The sequence below is a fragment of the Rhinopithecus roxellana genome, chromosome 3 (genome assembly GCF_007565055.1).
Source record: "Rhinopithecus roxellana isolate Shanxi Qingling chromosome 3, ASM756505v1, whole genome shotgun sequence".
In the NCBI taxonomy this organism is placed as follows: domain Eukaryota; kingdom Metazoa; phylum Chordata; class Mammalia; order Primates; family Cercopithecidae; genus Rhinopithecus; species Rhinopithecus roxellana.
Window position 1 is genome coordinate 14,442,469 of NC_044551.1, and position 19,449 is coordinate 14,461,917.

Here is a 19,449-nt window from a genome sequence, read left to right on the forward strand (position 1 = left end):
AGATATGAATTTCAGGGCCCAGAGTGCAATTGCAGTGGGTTGAACGGTGGCCCCCAAAAAGAGGATACCCACATCCCGGCCCCGGGAACCGGAGAATGCAAGCTTATTTGAGAAAACTGTCTCCGTGGATGTATTGAAGAACCTTGTAATTAAGTGACGATCTTGAGAGAGCATCCTGGGTCAGAGTTGGGCCCTGAAGCCACTGACAAATGACCTTACAGGATGAAAGCAGGAAGAGCTCTCAGACTGGGAGGAGGTGGCTTCGTGCAGGTGTGGACAGAGGCAGAGGGACCGGCGCCCAGGGTCGCCTGGGGCCCCCGGAGCTGGAGGAGGCGTGGGGGTCCTCCCAGGAGACTCTGGAGGCAGCGTGGCCTGTGGTCTCCTTCATCACAGACTCCCAGGCTCCAGAACTGGGAGAGAACAGACGCCCTTTGCTGTGAGCCGTGTGGTCTCTGTCCCGTCACGGGAGCCCTGGGCCACTCGGAGACCAGAGCCACCACCTGCCTCCTTTGCCGAGATTCCAGTGGCCCCTATGTCAGCCTGACTGGTGTCCTCACCCCCTACCCTGGCTCCCACCTAGAGCTCCACCAGCCCTTCACACACAAAACACCACCTAGTGTTCTCCCACAGCCCCGCTCCTCCTCGGGCACCCCTCGCCCACACTCTGCTCTCCAGACACCTCCACCTTCTGCCCAGCTGCCTGGGGCAAGACGGGACAGGGTGCGGGGCCAGCAGATACGCTCCTCTTTGACACTTTCGCTTAGGTCAGGAAAGGCCTGAGCATGTTATCCCCAAGGGGCGCCAGCCAGCAAGCAGAGGCAGGGGCCCCAGCGAGGCAGAGACCAGCTGGAGGTGGAGGCTGCGGGGTGGACACAGCGGCCCCGGGCAGGAAGGCGCCGGGAAGCGCCTGCCTCGGGGGTCATGTGGGAAGAAGGCAGGAAGCACGGCTGTTTCAGCAAAGGCCGCACAGCAGCCTCTTTATGCGGCTGCTTCTCATCCCCACGAGACCCCTCTGAGGGCAATTCAGGCTCTCTGTTCCTGGGCCCCCATCTGGCCGGAGCCCAGAGCCCAGGGAAAGCCCTGTTCAGGATCAACCAAGTTTGGACGCAGCCACTGGAGGGGCCCTGAGGGTCTCCAAGTGCTGGAGCCATGTCACGGTGGCCACTTCCCACATGACCGGCTGCTGTGTTCACCCCACGTGCTGGCTCCAAGGAGTCGGAGCTGGGGATCTCACCTCTCCTCTGGCCTCACCGTTGGGAAAACCACCTTGCAGGACTGCAGGGTTTCAGGAGGACGCGGCACTGCCCTGGCCTGGCAGGAACTCAGCACTGTGTCGGGGGACCCTGTTACTACAAGTCCCCGCACCCGCCCAGCGCGGCAACCACAGAGGCCTCCATGCAGACAGACCTCAACCCAGAGGGCAACAGGCCCTTTACAAGTGGGGAGCAAGAATGCCAGTGCCTTAGGACCCCTTTCGTGCCAATCAGTGCCACACAGAACAGAGCACAAGGGCGTGCGTGAGCCTCCCTGGCGACTGCATGAGTCACGAAGCTGCACGCTTCTTAGAGAAAAGTCTATGCTTTACAGACTTGCTCAGGCCAGGCGCAGTGGCTCACACCTGTAATCCCAGCACTTTGGGAGGCCGAAGCAGACGAATCACTTGAGCTCAGGAGTTCGAGACCAGCCTGGCCACTGTGGCGAAACCCCGTCTCTACTAAAAGTACAAAAATGAGCCGGGCGTGGTGGTGGGCACCTATAATCCCAGATACTTGGAAGGCTGAGGCAGGAGAATTGCTTGAACTCGGGATGTGGAGGTTGCAGTGGGCTGGGATCGCACCATTGCATTGCAGCCTGAGCAACAGGCGAGACTCTGCCTCAAAAAATAAATAAATAAAAACTAAAAAAAAAAAAGATTTGCCCAATATTTCTCTAATTTCACACTAACATAGCCACGATGGAGGAGAACACAGCTCCCCAGAGCAGCGCACCCCAGAGGCAGCCAAGGGAAGGCGGGGCCTGCAGCTGGCTCCAGCCTTCACCACCAATGCAGCTAAGTCACAGCCAAAGGCTCGCTGAGAGCAGCGGCGGCAGGGTGGGCTCGGTCCCCCATCGCGAGAGCGGGCTCCTGTCTGAGGCTGCCCCAGAGCCCCCAGCCGAAGGGCTATCGGCCGGAGCGGATCTGGCTGTGAGCTGCATTAGATGTGAGAGTGAAAGTGAGGGCAGCTCTTCCCATGGCGGTGATGACTGTGGCAGAGCGTGGCAGGCCATCCCGTCATCCCCCCCGTCACTGCAATCCCAGCCCTGTCCCTCACGTGCCCAGATGCGCCTTCACACACCTCCAGGGAGGTCAGGTGGTGCCAGGATTCTTAGAACCCACACCATCAGGGCAGTTCCAACTCCGGGATTCCTCCTAAGAGCATTCCAGCACGGGATAAGAAACACGGAAAGGGACATATGGGGACCAGGACTGTGAACATCCCCCCGAAAACCACAATACCTAAATCCACGGGTTCACAGTCAATAGCAGCTAACGCCTGAACCCGTGGTGAGCCACGATGCCACTGTCAGGGAAAGGGAAGGCCCAGAACATCTCCTATCTTCCCTGGAAAAGCGGCCCTGTGGAGCAGCCTGAGAGGGTGGCCGTCCATGTGGCCAAGGTGGCGGGAGGGGCGGGGGCCATTTTTTACCTCCACGGATCCTGGCCCTAGGGGTCACGCCACCGGAGGCCGCTACCGTCCACACGCCCACAGCCCTGTTGAGCTGCATTCCCACCCCTAGGCTAACCGGCCTGGATCTGGACGGGCCTCAGCGCGGCTGTGGTTGTGCAGAGAAATGGACAGCAGGGGCCGGCTGCAGATGCCTGGACACAGCCACAAGGCCCCAGTGGGGGCATGACAGCAGGGAGCTGGCTCCCAACCCACAGCAAGGACAGAGGGGGCACCCGCATGGGAGGGCCTCGGACACACACCACCACAACAGGCACTTTGTGTAGGCTCCACAGACTCCCACAGACACGAGGGGGAAGGAGGAGGCTCAAGGCGCTGGCAGCAGCCAGCCCTGCCTGGAAACGAGGCACCCCGGCATGAAAATCATGCAGCTGGGCGCTCGGAAACTCCCCATTTTAGCGAGAAATACAGAAGTAACTCCAGGTGGCGTGACAGGCCCCGCGGGCTTTGGCGGTGTCATAATTCCATTTCTGGACAGTGAGAAGCTTCCCATGAGAAGTTTGAAAATCAGAGAAATGAAGACAAAGTCTCAGGCCCTGATGTCCTGGGGGAGGCGACTGTGGCAGCACGGTACACACCCAGGGCACTCACCTGTCCCTCCCCACAAAGCTCTGAGTGGGCAGAAATTCGGCCGCCCACAGGCATCACGCTTACACGGCCCCCAGGGAGCTCCAACAGCAGACGAAGACTGAGCTTGCAGCAGAACCATGACTGCAGCTCTGGACGGGGCTCACCCATGGTGGGAGGAGGCGGTCCCAGGGTTCGCCCTTGGAAAGCTAATGGCCCTCAGCGCCTCCCAAGCGTCCCAGGGTGCGGCTGGCACTCCCAGGCCTCAGCACACCGCTCCGAGCTCAAAGCCACCGCCATGGCTGAAACACAGCAGTGCCATGCACAGCACGGTGTTGACACGTCGCGATGAGGACATATCAGGGCGCGTTTCCTGTGCAGCCCGGGTGGGAAAGGGGCCCGGCCCCCAGACCCTGCCCTGCCCACCTCCTCGGCCCGCTGTGCCTCCATGTGCTTGTCCAGGTATGTCCCCTCCAGCACCGAGCCCACGATGGTCAGGCCCTTGCCGGCCTTCAGCTGTGACGTGAAGGACAGCAGGCGGGGGTGCTTCACAGCCTGCTCTGCGTCCAGGTTCAGCATCACCAGCACTTGGGGCCTGCAGCGGGGGTGGGGTGGCTGTTACCATGGCAATACTCACCCACGCACCCGCACACGGCCCATCAACAGGGCAGGTGGGACGGCTGGGGCACGTGACACAAGTGGGACAAGTGACAAAAGGGACAGGTGACACAGATGGGATGGGGAGACATGTGACACAAGTGGGGTAAGCTGAACAGGTGACAGGTGAGACAGGCCACACAAGCCAGGTGGGACAGGCAGGGCCGATGGACAGTTGGGCACTAGCCAGGCAGGACAGGTGAAGAGGCAGGTTAGACAGGTGGGACAGGTGACATGCTGGACAGGTGAGACAATGGCCCAGGACACATGCCGGAGGCCCCTGCCAAGACCCTGAGGGGACACTGGCCCAGGGCACTCGCCTGAGGCCCCCGCCGAGACCCTGAGGGAACAATGGCCCAGGGCACATGCCTGAGGCCCCCGCCGAGACCCTGAGGGGCAGAGGCTTCCTGCAGATGGCCTTTGCTTCAGCAGGAGCCACCCTCTCCCACCCCAAGCCCAGGGCTGTGCCGGCAGAGGGGCCGGCTCCCCACGCCCACACCCTGCAGCAGGGACACCCCCGGTGCTCCAAGGCCCCCAGCTGTGCAATTCGCTCTGCACCAGGCAGTGTTCACATCCCAGACCGTGCCCAAGCGGCTGAAGGTAAGAGGCCCCTGAGACTCCAAGGTCCCCACTCAAAGGCCAACCTCAGAAACGGCTCTTCTGTGCATCTGAGGAGCACGGGGCATGGGCGGTGCTCACCTCCAGTTCTTGGTGTGGGGGGGCCCGTGCTCCACACGCAGCAGGGCATAGCGGGCAGCGTTCAGGGACAGGCCGCGGATGCCGTCGCCCCACTCCTTCTCAGCACTGCGGGAAAGGAAGTGGGGGGCTTGTTCAGCCACATGCCCGGGGGCTTCTCTCCCATCCGGGAAAGCGGGGACCTCTGGGGGCAGGAGAGTCAGGGCAAACAGGACCCCCGGGAAAAATCCCTGGATAAGAAGGAAGGCCTCCGTGCCCACCCCTGCCCTCAAGGGAGCCCATCCCAGGAGCCACTGGGTCAGAGGGTGCCGTGGCTATGGAGGAAATGAGGAATGAGGTCTATGTCCAGCATGCGTGAGGTGTCTTCCTCGCAGGGTGGGGAGCAGGAGGCCTGTGACAGGGAAGTGGCTGGACCCCGGGAAGGAGGCGGGTGCAGGGGGAGGGAGGGTGGGCGCTGGGGCATGGGGAAGGACATCCGTGGCTGCCGAACGAGTAGAGGCACAACCCAGGGACACCTCGCGAGACATTAGCAGGAAGAGTCAGCCACGGGCTCACCGCCTGCTGAGGACGGCACGAGACAAGAGCTCCAAGCTGGAGACACTGTCCATGAGGACAGGCACCTTGGCCTGGCTGGAGGTGGGAGGGTAACCCTGGCTTTCACAGCACAGCCCACCTGCACCTGCTCCCAGCTGCCCCCAGGACGGCACACGACATTCGGGCCCCAGGGAGGCCCCTCTAGGGAGCTGCCCTGGGCATAGTGTGAGAGGGGCCCGCAATCCTGTGCCCCGGTCCGTGAGGGGGGCTAACGGCGCTTACCCGCGGTACTCGATGTACTTGTAGATGCAGCCAGCAATGAGCATGGCGGAGAGCGCATAGTACCAGGAGCAGATGAACATCAGTGCCAGGCATAGGCTCATGCCCAGGAAGGACAGGGTCCTGGGGGCGGGACAAGTGGCTCAGGGGTGGCCCGATGCCACATGGACACTGCCCCTCCCTCAGTGAAACTCTCTGTTAACACCAGGAAAACAGTCACTGATGCCTGACGACCACGCCTGCACGCAACCACCTCTGAGGGGTGACGTGGCTCCCTGGGCCCCTGTGGGAGCCGCTACTCCAAGACCCAGTACACAGCTCCAGCTCCCAGCGTGCACACAGCACCTCGGCTGTGCACGCAACACCATGGCTGCAGCATCCACCCAGCGCCTGATTCCCGAGGAGGGGAGTTAAGAAGACCCACAGCCCTGATGGAATATGTCCCAAGTCTGGGAGGGCCGGCTGACCACGGGAGGTACAAGGCGCACACAGACACCTGGGCATCCTCGTAACTAGAGGCCTTCCTCAGGTGCAGAGGCAAAGAGAGGCCACAGTCTCATCAGCTGCCCAGGGGCTTACTCCGCAAAGGAACAGTCAATGACCCACCTGGGGTCTTCAGGCCCAGGGCAGCTGGCCTTGCAGAGACACCCAGTGTCCCCGCCTGCAGGGCTCCTGACGCCCGTGCTGAGCGGCCTCCCCAGTGGCAGAGGCACCCAGTGTCCCAGCCTGTAGGGCTCCTGACGCCCGTGCTGAGCGGCCTCCCCAGTGGCAGAGGCACCCAGTGTCCCAGCCTGTAGGGCTCCTGACGCCCGTGCTGAGCGGCCTCCCCAGTGGCAGAGGCACCCAGTGTCCCAGCCTGTAGGGCTCCTGACGCCCGTGCTGAGCGGCCTCCCCAGTGGCAGAGGCACCCAGTGTCCCAGCCTGTAGGGCTCCTGACGCCCATGCTGAGCGGCCTCCCCAGTGGCAGAGGCACCCAGTGTCCCCGCCTGCAGGGCTCCTGACGCCCGTGCTGAGTGGCCTCCCTAGTGGCAGAGGCACCCAGTGTCCCAGCCTGCAGGGCTCCTGACGCCTGTGCTGAGCGGCCTCCCCAGTGGCAGAGGCACCCAGTGTCCCCGCCTACAGGGCTCCTGACGCCCGTGCTGAGTGGCCTCACCAGTGGTAGAACTTGAAGCGTGGACGCCAGTTGGGGGTACGTAGCAGGGTCTGCACGGCACAGGCCAGGTTCACGAACAGGTAGCACATGAGGAAGAACCTGCAGGGACAACCGGCCACTGACACGCGCCGACTGGGCCCCTCCGAGCCCCCAGTCACTGCCACCTAGGAGACCACCCTTGTCATCACTGTCCCTCCCACCTGCGTCTTGTCTCCCCACGTCTCTCATGTCTCTGTACATAAGCTGACTCAGACTGACTCCGAATCGGGCCCCCTCAGGCCCCAGCCATCCTGTGGCCGCCTGGTCCATCAAGAGATGGGTCATCGTCCCTTCCCCAGCAGCCATTTGTTCAGCCACACTGCCCCCGGCAGACCCTGGCCGGTGCCTGCCTGGAGGCCTGTGGACCTGCCTTCCCCGGCCCAACTCCCTTCCCGGCAGGATCCTGACTGCCCACGGCTGGCCCTGCCTGTTCACTGATTGTCCTGAGCAGGGCCTCCCGTCCACACTGCCCCATGCTCCAGGCCCATACACCCAACTCCAGGTCCCCATCCTGCCAGGGCTCACATGGAGAGGATCGGGGCCACGCTGTCCAGGGAGGCAATAAGGATGCCAGTCTCACAGATGAGGACTGTCAGCAACAGCGCCCATGTGGGCTCCCCGTTGGCCTTCCCGTGGCCAAACACCTGCAGGGAGAAGGGCAGGAAGATGGGGCAGATGACACCACTCTTTTAGGAGAGAAGCTGCAGGCTGGTCAGGTCCAGCCCAGATGAGTCTTAAAGGCAAAGACCAGCAGACACTGCCTTTCACAGTAGGTCCCCGGGACATCACCCGGCCGGCCCGGGAAGAGGCCCTGACAAAGGGCTGCAGCCCGGGAGGCTTCAGAGCTGTGTCTACACCGGGCTTGCCTGCAACCTGTGCGGCCTCAGCCCACCCCCCACCTGCCTCAGTTTCCCCGACCACACAACACAGGACCAGCATCTCCAGGGTACTTACGGTTCCCCAGACCCTGTGGTGACCTTTCTCATCAGGCCACCCTCACCTCCCAGAAGCTGAAGCCCACGGGGTCTGTGTGCCCGTCCCCTTCCTGGACACCACGCCCTAGGCCCGGCTGGGACTGACAAGACGCAACCACACAAAGGCCCTGTGGGTCGGCACCCTGCTGAGGAACCGGCGATGGGCGAGGATGGCTCTGCCATCCACAACTTTCCCACAGCTCCCCTGGCCCAAGTGGCAGGAGGAGCCACAATCGGCAGCTCTGGGCACAGCACACGGACAGGACCCAATGCAGGCATCTGTGCCATCCTCAGAACAGCCACACACTCTGGCTGCAGGCTGGTGACGCCACCTCCCACGGGCTCAGCCACACAGAGAAAGGAGTGGCAGGCAGGCAGGGGGCTTCTGGCCAGACAGCAGACCAGCCACCTCTGGACCCGAGGCTGTGGGCCCTCGCAGCCGCTCCTGACACACCCGGGGCTGCGCTCGGAGGGACCTGCAGGCAGGAGGGCTGGAGCTGCCTCTGCCCACCACCCACCTCCCACCACTCCCATGCTCAGAGCAACGGCCGGGGCAGAACGACCACCACAGGGTCCAAGCTGCAGGCACGCGCCCCACACACGGCACCGTGAGGATCCCGCAGGGAAACAGAGCCCCGACCCTGACCTTCCAGGGTCACCTCCCCCGAGGACGCAGGGCTCACCTGCAGGAAGGGGATGATGCCGTCACGGGCAATGGCCTGCAGCAGGCGCGGTGCCCCCGTGAGGCTCTGCAGGCCGGCGCCGCAGGTGGAGAAGAAGGAGCCGATGACGATGACCCAGGGGGAAGGCCAGGCCAGCATGCCGATGACCAGGTTCCCCTGCAGGGCCTCCCCGAACCTGCAGGCAGGCGGGCGGGCGGGCGGTTTTCAGAAATGTGCCTAAATCAGACAAAATGTCTTCTCCCACCGAGGGGCCCAGTGTGGTGGGAGTGGCTCCCTGGAAAGCTGAGGCCTGGCCTCCAGTTCCCATTGGCTGAAACCTCCCCCAGGCTCTGCCCGGCATGGCCAGAATGCTCTGGAGGGTCTTCAGCGGGGGAGGGGGTCTTGCTCACATCAGGGTCGCTCTTGGGAGCAGGGAAGACCCAGCCTGGCCATCAGCTTCAGTCAGGGACCACCCAGGATCCCCGGGGCCTTGGGGCTGCCAGACAGGCACGTCCCATGAGGATGCAGGGTCAGCGACGACCTGCCTGGGACCCCATTACTTCTCCACTTGGCAGCAGGGCTGGGGGGTCTCCCAGGGCCAAGCCTCACCCATCCACACCCCTGTGGCCTCCCCAGGAAGGGCCTGTGCCCCCAGCTGCATCAGGACTTGGAGGTAGCTCTGAATGGTTCCCCAGGCTCTAGGCTCCAGTGGAAGAGACACACATCAGACCAAGGGGATCCCAACCCTGGGACCAGGACGGCTTCAGCTCTGTACACGGACATGAAGTCCTAGGGCGATGTAATTTCAAAGTCGAACTCGTCCTCAGGAAAACCCAAGTAGACTACAGGCTTTGCACGAAAACTGCAGATGGAAACGTACTTATCTCGTAAGACCACACCTTCGATGCAGGCCCCAAACAGCACAATGCAGGAGAGATCTACAGCTCTTGTCAAGGAAGGGCGGGTCTGCGGGTGCAGGGTCCTCAGGTACAGGGGGGTGGGGTAGGTGGGGAGACGTGCTGGCCAGCTGGCCCCAGGCTCCAGTTGGGCAGGGACCATTCTGCACCCCATCCCATCCCGAGCACGTCCTGTCCCCCGTGTCCTCAGTGCACCCTCCCGGGGCTCTGTCCAGCATCATAGAACAGGGCCCTGGGGTGGTGGAGACACACCTGGCCTGGTGCTTGACTGCCAGGGATCGGCAGGGGACCTCGCTGAGGGGACGATGCTCGGCTGGAAAGAGGCAGCCTTGGGATTGAGAAGCCAGAGGCCCCACGGGCCCAGCCTGCCGGTGGCACACACCACACATAGCTGCGTGTCACTGTCCACACATAGCAGGGTGACTGCTTCTGTTTTATCTACGATCGCATCCCACAGTGGCGAAGAAGCCGGGGTCCTGACAGCAGCCCCAGCCCCGTCTCCCAGGGAGGATGACGTGGTCAGAGCCCGGCCTAACCCGGGAAGTCACACGCCAGTGGCCGAGGGCGCAGCACTGAGCCAGGGAGGGCATGGGGGCCTCCCCCCAGGCAGAGCCTGGAACCTACACCTCCCTCGCCTGCACCCCTCCAAGGATACAGATGAAAGACGTGGTCACTATGGCCAGGATGGTCCCCGTGGGGATGGACTTCTGCGCATCCTTGAGGTCCCCGGACCGGTTTGATCCCGCCATGATACCTGCGAACATGGAAGGTGCTGCCAAGACGCATCTGAGGAGTCAGGGCCACGTGATGGCGGCCTCTGCCCAGAGAGCTGGGAAGGTGGTCTCTGGGGAGACCCCAAGCGTGAGCTGCTCCCGAGGCTGCAGTCCAAGCTCCACCTGCCCACCCTGCAGGACCGCGGCTGGGGGGACGCAGGCCCAGGCACGTTTACCACTCCCCTGGACCCGAGGACAAGGCCTGACCCCAACACCAACCTCCACGCCCCCACACCCAGGGCTCCTCTGGAGCCTGCGTTAATCCCACGACCAAGGGTCAGCCCAGGGACGGTGCTGAGCAATGGCTCACAGGCCCCCAGGACCTAAGGACTTTTGGAATGAGACCCTGGAACGACTCAGAGCCCAGCCAGCCGGGCGGGCAGACGCTGTGACCCCTCCTGCTGCAGCGCCACACGGGCACCACCTTCCTCTAGGGAGCCACGGCCGCAGGCATTTCCACACAATCGGCTCCCACAGCGCTCCGGGAAGCCGGGTTGGTGGTGGCCACTTGACGCCTGGCTCAGTCCCATCCAAGGCACAGCCTGAAGCACCCGTGCTCGGGGTGGCCCGGGAGGTGGCAGAGCGCACAATCCGGTACCGTGGACCACAGAGACACCCGGAGCCACGCAGAGGCTCTGCCCCCACGCCCTCCACCCACGGCGCTGAGAGCAGACGGACGCGGTAGGCTGGAGCGGAAGCACACGGAGAGGACCCTGGGCTGATCGCCCCCTCCACGGTGAGACGGGCCCACCTTCAGAGGAGGCAAGGTAAACACCAGATGCCAGCGCTGCGGCCAGGCCCTGCGGCTGACCCTGGCTCCAGGGCTTTGAGATGTGCTGAGATAAAGTCCAGGAGCAGACGTGGGAGGGACCGGAAGGACAGCTACAGGCCACACAAGCAGCCAGCGCCAGTCAGGGGCATCCCAACAGGATGGCCGAGTGGAGACAGCCGGGGGCGTGTGCGTGTGACTGGGAGAGCATGGGGCCTGGCCCCACCCCTTGGGGAACAACCAAGGGCCCCACCCCCGGTCGGAACAAGGCCCACTGTTTGAGGAGGACACAGAGGGCCGAGGTCCCCGGCCTCTGAGCTCACACTGAGGCCACTCCTAGGCGTCTCCTAATAGCGTGCCATGTATTCTCAGCAACCCTACAACAGCTTCTCCTGACACAGGCCTGCCCAGGAGAGCGGCAGACAGGCTTCTTACGAATCCATCAGGACACAGAGCGGAGCCCTCAGCCGCTTCCCCTGAGCCAAACAGGCAAGATAAGCAGGGGCAGCAAGGAACACACTAGAGAGAGAGAGACAGAGAGAGACACAGATAAAGAGACACAGAGAGAGAGACAGAGAGAGAGAGAGAGAGAGAGATGGGGGAGGGAGAGAGACAGAGAGGGAAAGGGGGAGGAGGAGAGAGAGAGACAGGAGGACAGAATGACAGAGACAGAGAGATGGACAGAGAGACAGAGGAAGGGAAAGATGGAGAGAGGCCGGGCGCGGTGACTCAAGACGCCTGTAATCCCAGCACTTTGGGAGGAGTAGGATGGCTTGAGCTCAGGAGTTTGAGACGAGCCTGAGCAATGTGAGGAGACCTCCCTCTACAAAAAATACAGACATTTGCCGAACGTGGTGCCGTGTGCCTGGGGTCCCGGTTGCTTGGGAGACTCAGGTGGGAGGAATGTTTGTGTCTAGGAGGTCGAGGCTGCAGTGAGCCGTGATCACGCCACTGCCCTCCAGCCTGGGTGACAGATCAAAAAAGAGAGGGAGAGAAAGAAAGAGAAGGAGACGGCTGGAGCAGTGGGCTCACCGGTCACGGAGGGGAAGTAGATGCCAACCAGGAGGGTGAAGGAGGCTGCGATATCAGTGAGCACATAGGGCAGCGTGCTGGCGCGGCTCTCCTCTGCCACAGGCACCGAGGGCACACCTTTCTTCTCCACAAACGCCCCCGCGTGCGCGTACGTACTCCACAGGTTCTCTGCCAGACAAGGAAGATCCATGGGTTTCTGGCACCTTCCGTCCAGCGCCCACACCACGGGGCAGGCCACTCCCTGGCAGGTCCCACTAGTGGTCGGAGGGAAAGGGTCACAGCTTGCGTGCTGCAAGCAGGCTCCAATTCAAACAAGTGTTTTGAGACGGTACCTCTGGGAAAGCTACCTGTCTGCGTCTACGGAGGGAAGGTCAGCACTAAAGAGTAGCCTCACGTGCGGAACAACGTACTCCTGGAAAGCCCAGGCTTCCTGTCTCGGGTTCTGGAAAGCCCGGGCCTCCTCTCTAGGGTTCTGGAGCAGGTCTTGTTTAACCTGCCAGGGGTTCTTTTCCTCAAGCCCCTGGGGCGGGTCCAGGGCAGCCTCTCATCAGGGAAGGATGCACAGAGGTGGCGTCACCGCCCAGCCACCACTTCCTTACTAACACAGCAAGTTCCCCACACACGCTGCCAGGTGGTGGTGGAAATAAATCCATGGCTTTAAGACCAGCTTGCTGACCATGACAGAGGCCGTCTCCCTGCCACACTGTGTTTGGCTTCTGTGGCTCTGCCAGGGGTGTGCACAGGGATCCCCAGGCTCGTCAGCAGCTGCTGGGGAGGGGCTCAGCCAGGCAGGAGGAACTGGGGCCCTGAGAGTGACTCTAAGGTGACAGCATCCACTGGGGCCAGCACCTGCCGCCGCCACCCCCAGCCCCTGCTGCAACCCTGCAGGCCTCACCCAGGAAGACGCCACTGGCCGCACCCGGGATGCCCTGGATTTCGGTGACATTGTTCTGGATGAAGTACTCGTCACATGTGGCGCTGGGCTGGGAGCCGTTGCAGAAGAGGCCCCAGAGTGCAGAGGCGGCTGAGTTGTTGTGGGTGACGTAGGCCTTGACACAGGCATCAAAGCTGCGCCGAGACAGCGTGCGGTTCCCCAGGAGGCAGACCCTAGGGCGGGACAGGCAGGCACAGCTGTGTGCTGCTGCCGAAGTGGCTTTTACTGCCCCACCCGGCTCCTCCAATGGGCACCCGTGGGGTCACCCGCGAGTGGCTCCTGGCACTCTGCACCTCCCAAGACAGGAAGGCCACAGATCACGCTGGGAACTGGGCCCGAGCCAGGCTGCAGCAGGAACACAAGGGTAACGGATCACGCCGGGGACCGGGGACCGGGCCAGGCTGCAGCAGGAATGCTGTACCGTACAGCCGTCCCCTCATCCATGGTTCGGCCACCCATGGTCCAAACATGCTTAACTGAAGTGTTCTAGACATAAACAATTCACACGTTTTCCACTGCGCAGTGGAAACCAGTGAGGTGGAACCCAGCGAACCCCCTGTGCCGGCACAGCCACGCTGCAGTCGCTCCTGCCTGAGGCCCTCGGCGGTGTCCTGGCCGGGTCAGCTGTCACAATCTCAGTGCCTGAGTCCAAGCCACCCTCCTGCCACGTCCCAACGGCCAAGAGCACAGGCGTGCCGCTCCTGGTGTATAAACCAGGCCTGTGTGTAGAAAACAGTCTACACGGGGCCCCGGCTTCAGGCATCAGCAACGGGGTCTCAGGATGGGTGCCCCAGGGGAAGGACAGAGCTGTGTTTCCCCTAAAAAAGGCTCACAGGGTTGCGGCTGCTCTGCCTCTCTCTGTTTTGAGGCCTCTATGAGGCTGTTCCTTCAGGGACTCCCTCCACAGGGAGACGGCAAAAACTTGGGGACCTCGAGGGGCTTGGCTGCTGGCCTTTCCTGGACCTGCTCCTGAGGGCTCTGGCGGCCACTCCCGTGTTCCAGGAGCCTGGGCGGCCTCCCAGCTTCTCCTCCAAGAGGACAAGAAAGCCTCTCCAAGCACCTCTGGGAGGGAGATGGGAGCCCACGACCCTCGGTGCCATCGGATCGTGCTCAGGCCGCCAGCCACCCCTGAAACCTGCCAGACCCCTCACCAGCCCTCCTGCCACTGAGGAGGGTCTTCATGCTCAGACCCGGCCACGGGGACGGCTCGGCCCGCCTCACGGTTGGGTTTCCCATAATCCTCAGAACGAGCCCACAAGGGTTCCTGCCGCGGTCACACCTAGTCCCGCCCCTCGCGGGGACCTCAGCGTCAAGGATGGTGGACCAGAGACGGGCAGAGCCAGCCCCACACACCACCCACAGCTCAGGGGCCCCAAGACTCACGGGATGTCCGGGGGGTCGAAGGCAGACTTGATGACGCCGGCATAGATGGCCAGGATGGACAGCACGACGCAGGCCAGGAAGACCAGCGCCAGCTTGTTGACGTACTTGACGCCCACGAAGACCACCAGGGCCATGAGCACCAGCGTGCACGTGCCATACACACGCATGTTGTGCAGCATGGCGGCCGCCTCGCCACCCGCAGCCTCTGCCTGGAAGATGGCCGCACCCGGGGAGATGTATGTCTGCAGGGACAAGACGGGTTAGGAGGCCATCCCCGGACAGAACTCCCCAATGCCCCTCCCTCCTGCAAGCACCCAGCGCCACACAGGGGCCTCCTCACAACAGGAGCTGGGGCCATCAGGAGGCATCCGTGCTGGACAGAGACCGCGGGGGTCAGCGCAAGGGCAATGGACCACCAGGGGCCTGCACGTTTCCCAGGAGCCACCCGGGCACCTGAGAGTAAAGCAACTTCAGGACCCAGGGCGGCCGCACGTCCACACTCACAAGAAACACCTGCTAAGAGGAATGTGACTGCCGCCCAGAGAGCTCGGCCCATCCCGGCTGGACGTCCTGGACAAACAGTGGGTCTGACCACGCCGGCTGGGTGCAGCCTCTGTTCCGCCCAAATTCCAGGGACGGAGATGTGAGACGGTGCTGCTCAGCTCCCTCAAGACCAGGACAGGACTGGGGTACGGTAGGCATGGAGGACACGGCACTCGTCCCCACCAAAGGGAATCTGGGGAGTGCGGCAGCCATGGTGTCTTTGCAGCCATGGCACCCAGGGCAGGAAAGACCGAGGGGCATGGCCAGGGGACTCAGGGTGGGATAGGGGTGGATGCGACCCCACTGAAAGGTTTCAGAAACTTCTCGGCCATGTGGCTCTCTGCAGGAACCAAGGAGGCCGGGAACCAGGTCTGGCAGCGGAGGGAGGGGCAGAAAGACTGGGGACAGGGGCTCAGGTGGGCGTCTCTGAAGCCCTGCGGGGACGGCGGGTTTCAGAAGCTCAGTAGGAAGGGTGGTACCCAGCAGCCAGAGAGGGCGGTTCCTGTCCCCACGAGGACCAAGGAACTCAGGCCACAGCTCTCAGCTGTGCTCAGGTGATATGGGGCGTGCTTTGAGCCTGTTTTGGGAAGGTGATGACATCACCTGGCTGTACACTGCTGGGCTCCGTAACCCTCGGCCAAGTGCCCAAATCAATCAGGCAGGGAAGGGGCTGGGATCCTGGCAAGAGGTTCTTCTAAGCCAAGTTCCAACCCTGTCCCTAAAACAGCTCAGACTGCAGGGCCGCACCCACGCGGGGCTCAGATCTACAGCCCAGACGTCTACCCAGCTCAGGCCAGGCACCCCTCACGGAGGGCGGCAATGGTGCTCAAGGGGGACCCAGGTCGCTGCGGAGTGGACGATGCCCGACGGCTTCCGCCAGGGAGAGCCCGGGGCAGCCAGGGCAGTGGGGTCAGGATGGCTCAGTGTGCTGTGTGTGCCACAGAGTGGGTCAGGCAGTGCCCCTTGGCGTCCTGTCGCAGACTGTGGGGTGGGGAACCCTTCCAAAGCAGCATGCTCACCAGAAAAATCTCGATGGTCCCCAGAATATACATGGCCCCTGCGAACGTCGTGCCCAGGTAGAAGCAGAGGCCGACAGCGCCTCCGAACTCGGGTCCCAGCGAGCGCGATATCATGTAGTAGGAGCCGCCAGCTGCGGAGACACAGGCGGTGGCCACAGGTCAGGGGCGCGCTTGGACGCGGACTTGAGGTGCGGTCTGCGCTGTCGCTCATGAGTGAAGGAGGGTCTGTCTCTGCGAAGGCAGCATGTTCGCCCACCACAAAGCAGGACATGAAGACGCCTGGCTGCCGCGGTAAACGCTCCCCTCCCGAGGCTCGGCACACATTCCACACCAACCGTGCTCTCATGGACATGAGGACCAGGTGAGGTCACGGGCAGAAGGCCCCAGCAGGTCCAGGAAAAAGGCCTGCACACATCAATGGCAGCCCCAGCCCCCACTCCCACTACGTTTGGCTTATAAAAAAGGCAAAAGAGAAACCAGGATGTTCAGGAGTTCTCTGGTATACTGTGAACCACGCACGCGATCGCTGACGGGAAAGCCGGGAGCGGCCCCAGGGTTGCCTGGAGAACGCGGCTGTCCCTGCTCTGAGCAGTGCGTGTGGCATGAGGAAGGGGCCCTAACGGATGCAGTCATCGAGAAGCACAGACTGGCCCCCTGGCTGCTGAGGGAGACCCCCGGTGAGGGACCTCGTGCTCTCCTGTGGCGTGTGTGAGCACCACGCAATGCCCCCGTGGGGGTGGGGGCCAGCTGCATGAGGACCTGGTGCTGAGCAAGTCCGGCCGTTAACACACGCAGGACACGTGCACTAGGGAGCAGACGTGGCATCATGTCAGTTCACTAGTTATTACGTGTTGTAATTTATTACTAATTAACAGTATCATCTCGGTTCACCAGTTATTAAGTACTGTAATTAATTTATTACTAATCAACATCATCTCAGTTTACTAGTTATTTACGTAATTAATTACTAATTAACAGTATCATCTCAGCTCACTAGTTATTACGTACTGTAATTAACTTATTGCTAATTATCATCTCAGTTCACTAGTTATTACGTATTGCAATTAATTTATTGCTAATTAACGTCATCTCAGTTCACTGGTTATTACGTATTGTAATTAATTGCTAATTAACATCTCAGTTCACTAGTTATTACATATTGTAATTAATTTATTACTAATTAACAAGGTCAGGGCAGCGTTTTGTCTTCACCTTCCCTTGTGAGATACAGGTTCCAAGAACTCAGCCTATGGCACACGCCGGGCTACAAGCGTCACTGGAATCACCCGTGCCTCCCCCTCCCCAGCCCGCTGCCCAGTGGGCACTGCCTACCCTGGCAAGAGACGGTCACTACGCAACAAAATGGGGAAGAAAACCAAACAGCCATGACCTCACAGCTCAAATGCCAGAGGAGCCAGTGGAGAACACGCAGAAGGCCTGGCAGTGACCCCCAGGCAGCCCCTGGCCCTGCCTCGAGGAGCGGCCTCCTCCCAGTTCCCGTGCGGCAACACCCCGACTCCTCTAACAGGACTCAGGCACCCCTTACCTGGCACCACACCGTTGGTAGCGATTGCACTCATGGAAATGGCGGTCAGCATTGTCTGCAGAAAGACAGGCGGCCGTCTGAGGAGAGCCTTCCAAGAGCCTGCGGTGTCGCAACACTCCCAAGGCGGGGTCTACGGCCTGGCTCCCGCCGAAAGTCAGCCCCCAACTCCAGGGCTCTCCATCTCAATGGAGTGGCTGGGAAACCAGGACCCAGAGGCTCCCGGGCACCAGGCATGCAGTGTCCTGGTTCCCACCCCTTTTCCTATGACAAGGACCCAAGGTCCTTCCAAACTGGAGGTGATGTCACCAAAACACAGGGTGTCCCTTCCCTTGGAAGCCTCAGGCCCTGAGGCCACCCCACAACACCCACCACTGGCCGAGATGCCTTTCCGCAGACACGGGTAAATGAGTCGCCAGCACCAATCAACACACCAGCGCTAACCCCGGCCAGTGCGGCATCTCATTCCCGCAGCTGCCCCGGCTCTCGTGGAGGAGACGGTGCTGAACAACCTCTACACGGGTGTCTGGGGAGGGCCCTACTGTCCGGCTGCCCCTGCCTGAAGGCACAGCCACACTGGCCGGGGAGACTCACGCAGGTGCAGCACATGGCCACGATGAGGAAGGACTCCAGGACACCAGCCACCCCCACGATCCACGTCAGGCGCAGGAAGAGGATGACACCCAGGATGTTCTGCAGGCATGGCAGGTAGACGCCAATGAAGGTGCCCATGCGCGGAGCCTGCGACAGAACACAGCGTGTGCCCGGGGCTTGGACCCCACACCCGAAGGCAGCCCCCTCCCCAGGCTGCACTCAGGCCCTGGGCAGGAAAAGTGGCCGTGGGGGCAGGAAGGGGCAGAAGGGGACTGGAGGGGACAGGAGTCAGTCCCAGAACAGACGGAGGCTCAGGGAGAGGCCCAGGGCGGGACCCCTGACCATCCAGGGGCGGGGGCTTAGGGGAGGGGAGCAGAACCACATGGCTGGCAGAGAACTAAGATGGCAGCTGCTCTGCTGTGCCTCCCCGACGGAGGGGAACCCGTTACGCTGGAAAAGTTATGAGAAAAACAAGAGGGAGAACAAGAGGGCCCCAGCTCCATTCCCTGGATGGCTCAGGGCCTCAGACCTGACACCCTGGGAGAGCCTGAGACTTCAGGAATGGAAGCAGAGCCGGCGGAGGGATGAAACGGCTACTGCCCATAAAGCTAAAAAAAATTAAATTAAATTAAAAAAAAAAAATCCACAGCTCAGCATTGGCTGAGCATTGGGTCACCACAAGATAACAGCAAAGGTTCAGATATCCAACGTGTGGCCACTCTGCCTGCCCCAGCATGGAGCAGGCAGCCCGCTTCAGACACCTGTGCCAGAGAAGGGGACACACCCCCTGGCCCTGAAGAAACCCGCACGGGCAAGGATCAGCAGCACAGCCAGAAGCAGGTCAGCGCCTGCGAGGCGGCCCCCCTCCCGCTCGGGACAGGCCAGGCTGGGGCAGAAGTTTCAGCCGTGTCCCCACTGCCTGCTCAGCCCCACTCCCGCCATGAGCAGAGGCACATGGCTCGGACCTGGAGGACGGCTGGCCCCAGCACGAGGTGACGTTTTAACAGGAAAACATCTCAAGGTCAATACGGAAAAGGGGGAAGGTTTTCTTTGAAGACACTTCCTGTGAACAACGGCCACAGTGCAGATCAGAACAGGCTCCGTGTGGAGGCTAAGGAGGGGGTTCGATCCTGGGGTTCACACAGCCCAGGCCTGGGGATGGGGCCGGCTGCCGGACGGGAACAGGGGACCAGGTGATGGACAGCTCCCAGGGAGAGCACGCTTAGCACCACACCATAAAAGCAAACAGGGCAGCTTCCGGGGTCATTGTGCCGGAACGCCTCCCACAGACAGGCTGAGTCTGGCTCGTCAGAGATCTAGGGCTCCACTGGCTTTAGGACCCTGGGGAAAACCATTTAAGAGCGCAGCCCGGAGCAAGGGAAGCCCTGGCTCTGAGAGCCTGGGGCATGCACCTGGCTCCCTGAGCCCGAGGTGGGGAACAGCATGGCAGCCCTGGCTCTGACAGCCTGGGGCATGCACCTGGCTCCCTGAGCCCCAGGTGGGGAGCAACATGGGCAGCCCTGGCTCTGAGAGCCTGGGGGATGCACCTGGCTCCCTGAGCCCGAGGTAGGGAGCAGCATGGCAGCCGTGGCTCTGACAGCCTGGGGGATGCACCTGGCTCCCTGAGCCCAAGGTGGGGAGCAGTATGGCAGCCC

The 19,449-nt window shown here is 62.0% G+C and overlaps 1 protein-coding gene across 1 annotated transcript in view; it reads right to left on the bottom strand.

Moving 5' to 3' along the window:
• SLC12A7 (solute carrier family 12 member 7) overlaps positions 1–19,449 on the bottom strand; it is a 57,112-nt gene that overhangs the window by 15,144 nt on the left and 22,519 nt on the right. The window contains 14 exon segments of the mRNA XM_030927117.1: positions 3,720–3,888; positions 4,650–4,754; positions 5,463–5,582; positions 6,613–6,711; positions 7,177–7,295; positions 8,309–8,483; positions 9,168–9,225; positions 9,860–9,958; positions 11,779–11,946; positions 12,674–12,885; positions 14,096–14,337; positions 15,658–15,788; positions 17,204–17,258; positions 17,795–17,941. Coding sequence (XP_030782977.1) covers positions 3,720–3,888; positions 4,650–4,754; positions 5,463–5,582; positions 6,613–6,711; positions 7,177–7,295; positions 8,309–8,483; positions 9,168–9,225; positions 9,860–9,958; positions 11,779–11,946; positions 12,674–12,885; positions 14,096–14,337; positions 15,658–15,788; positions 17,204–17,258; positions 17,795–17,941 — 1,899 coding nt within the window.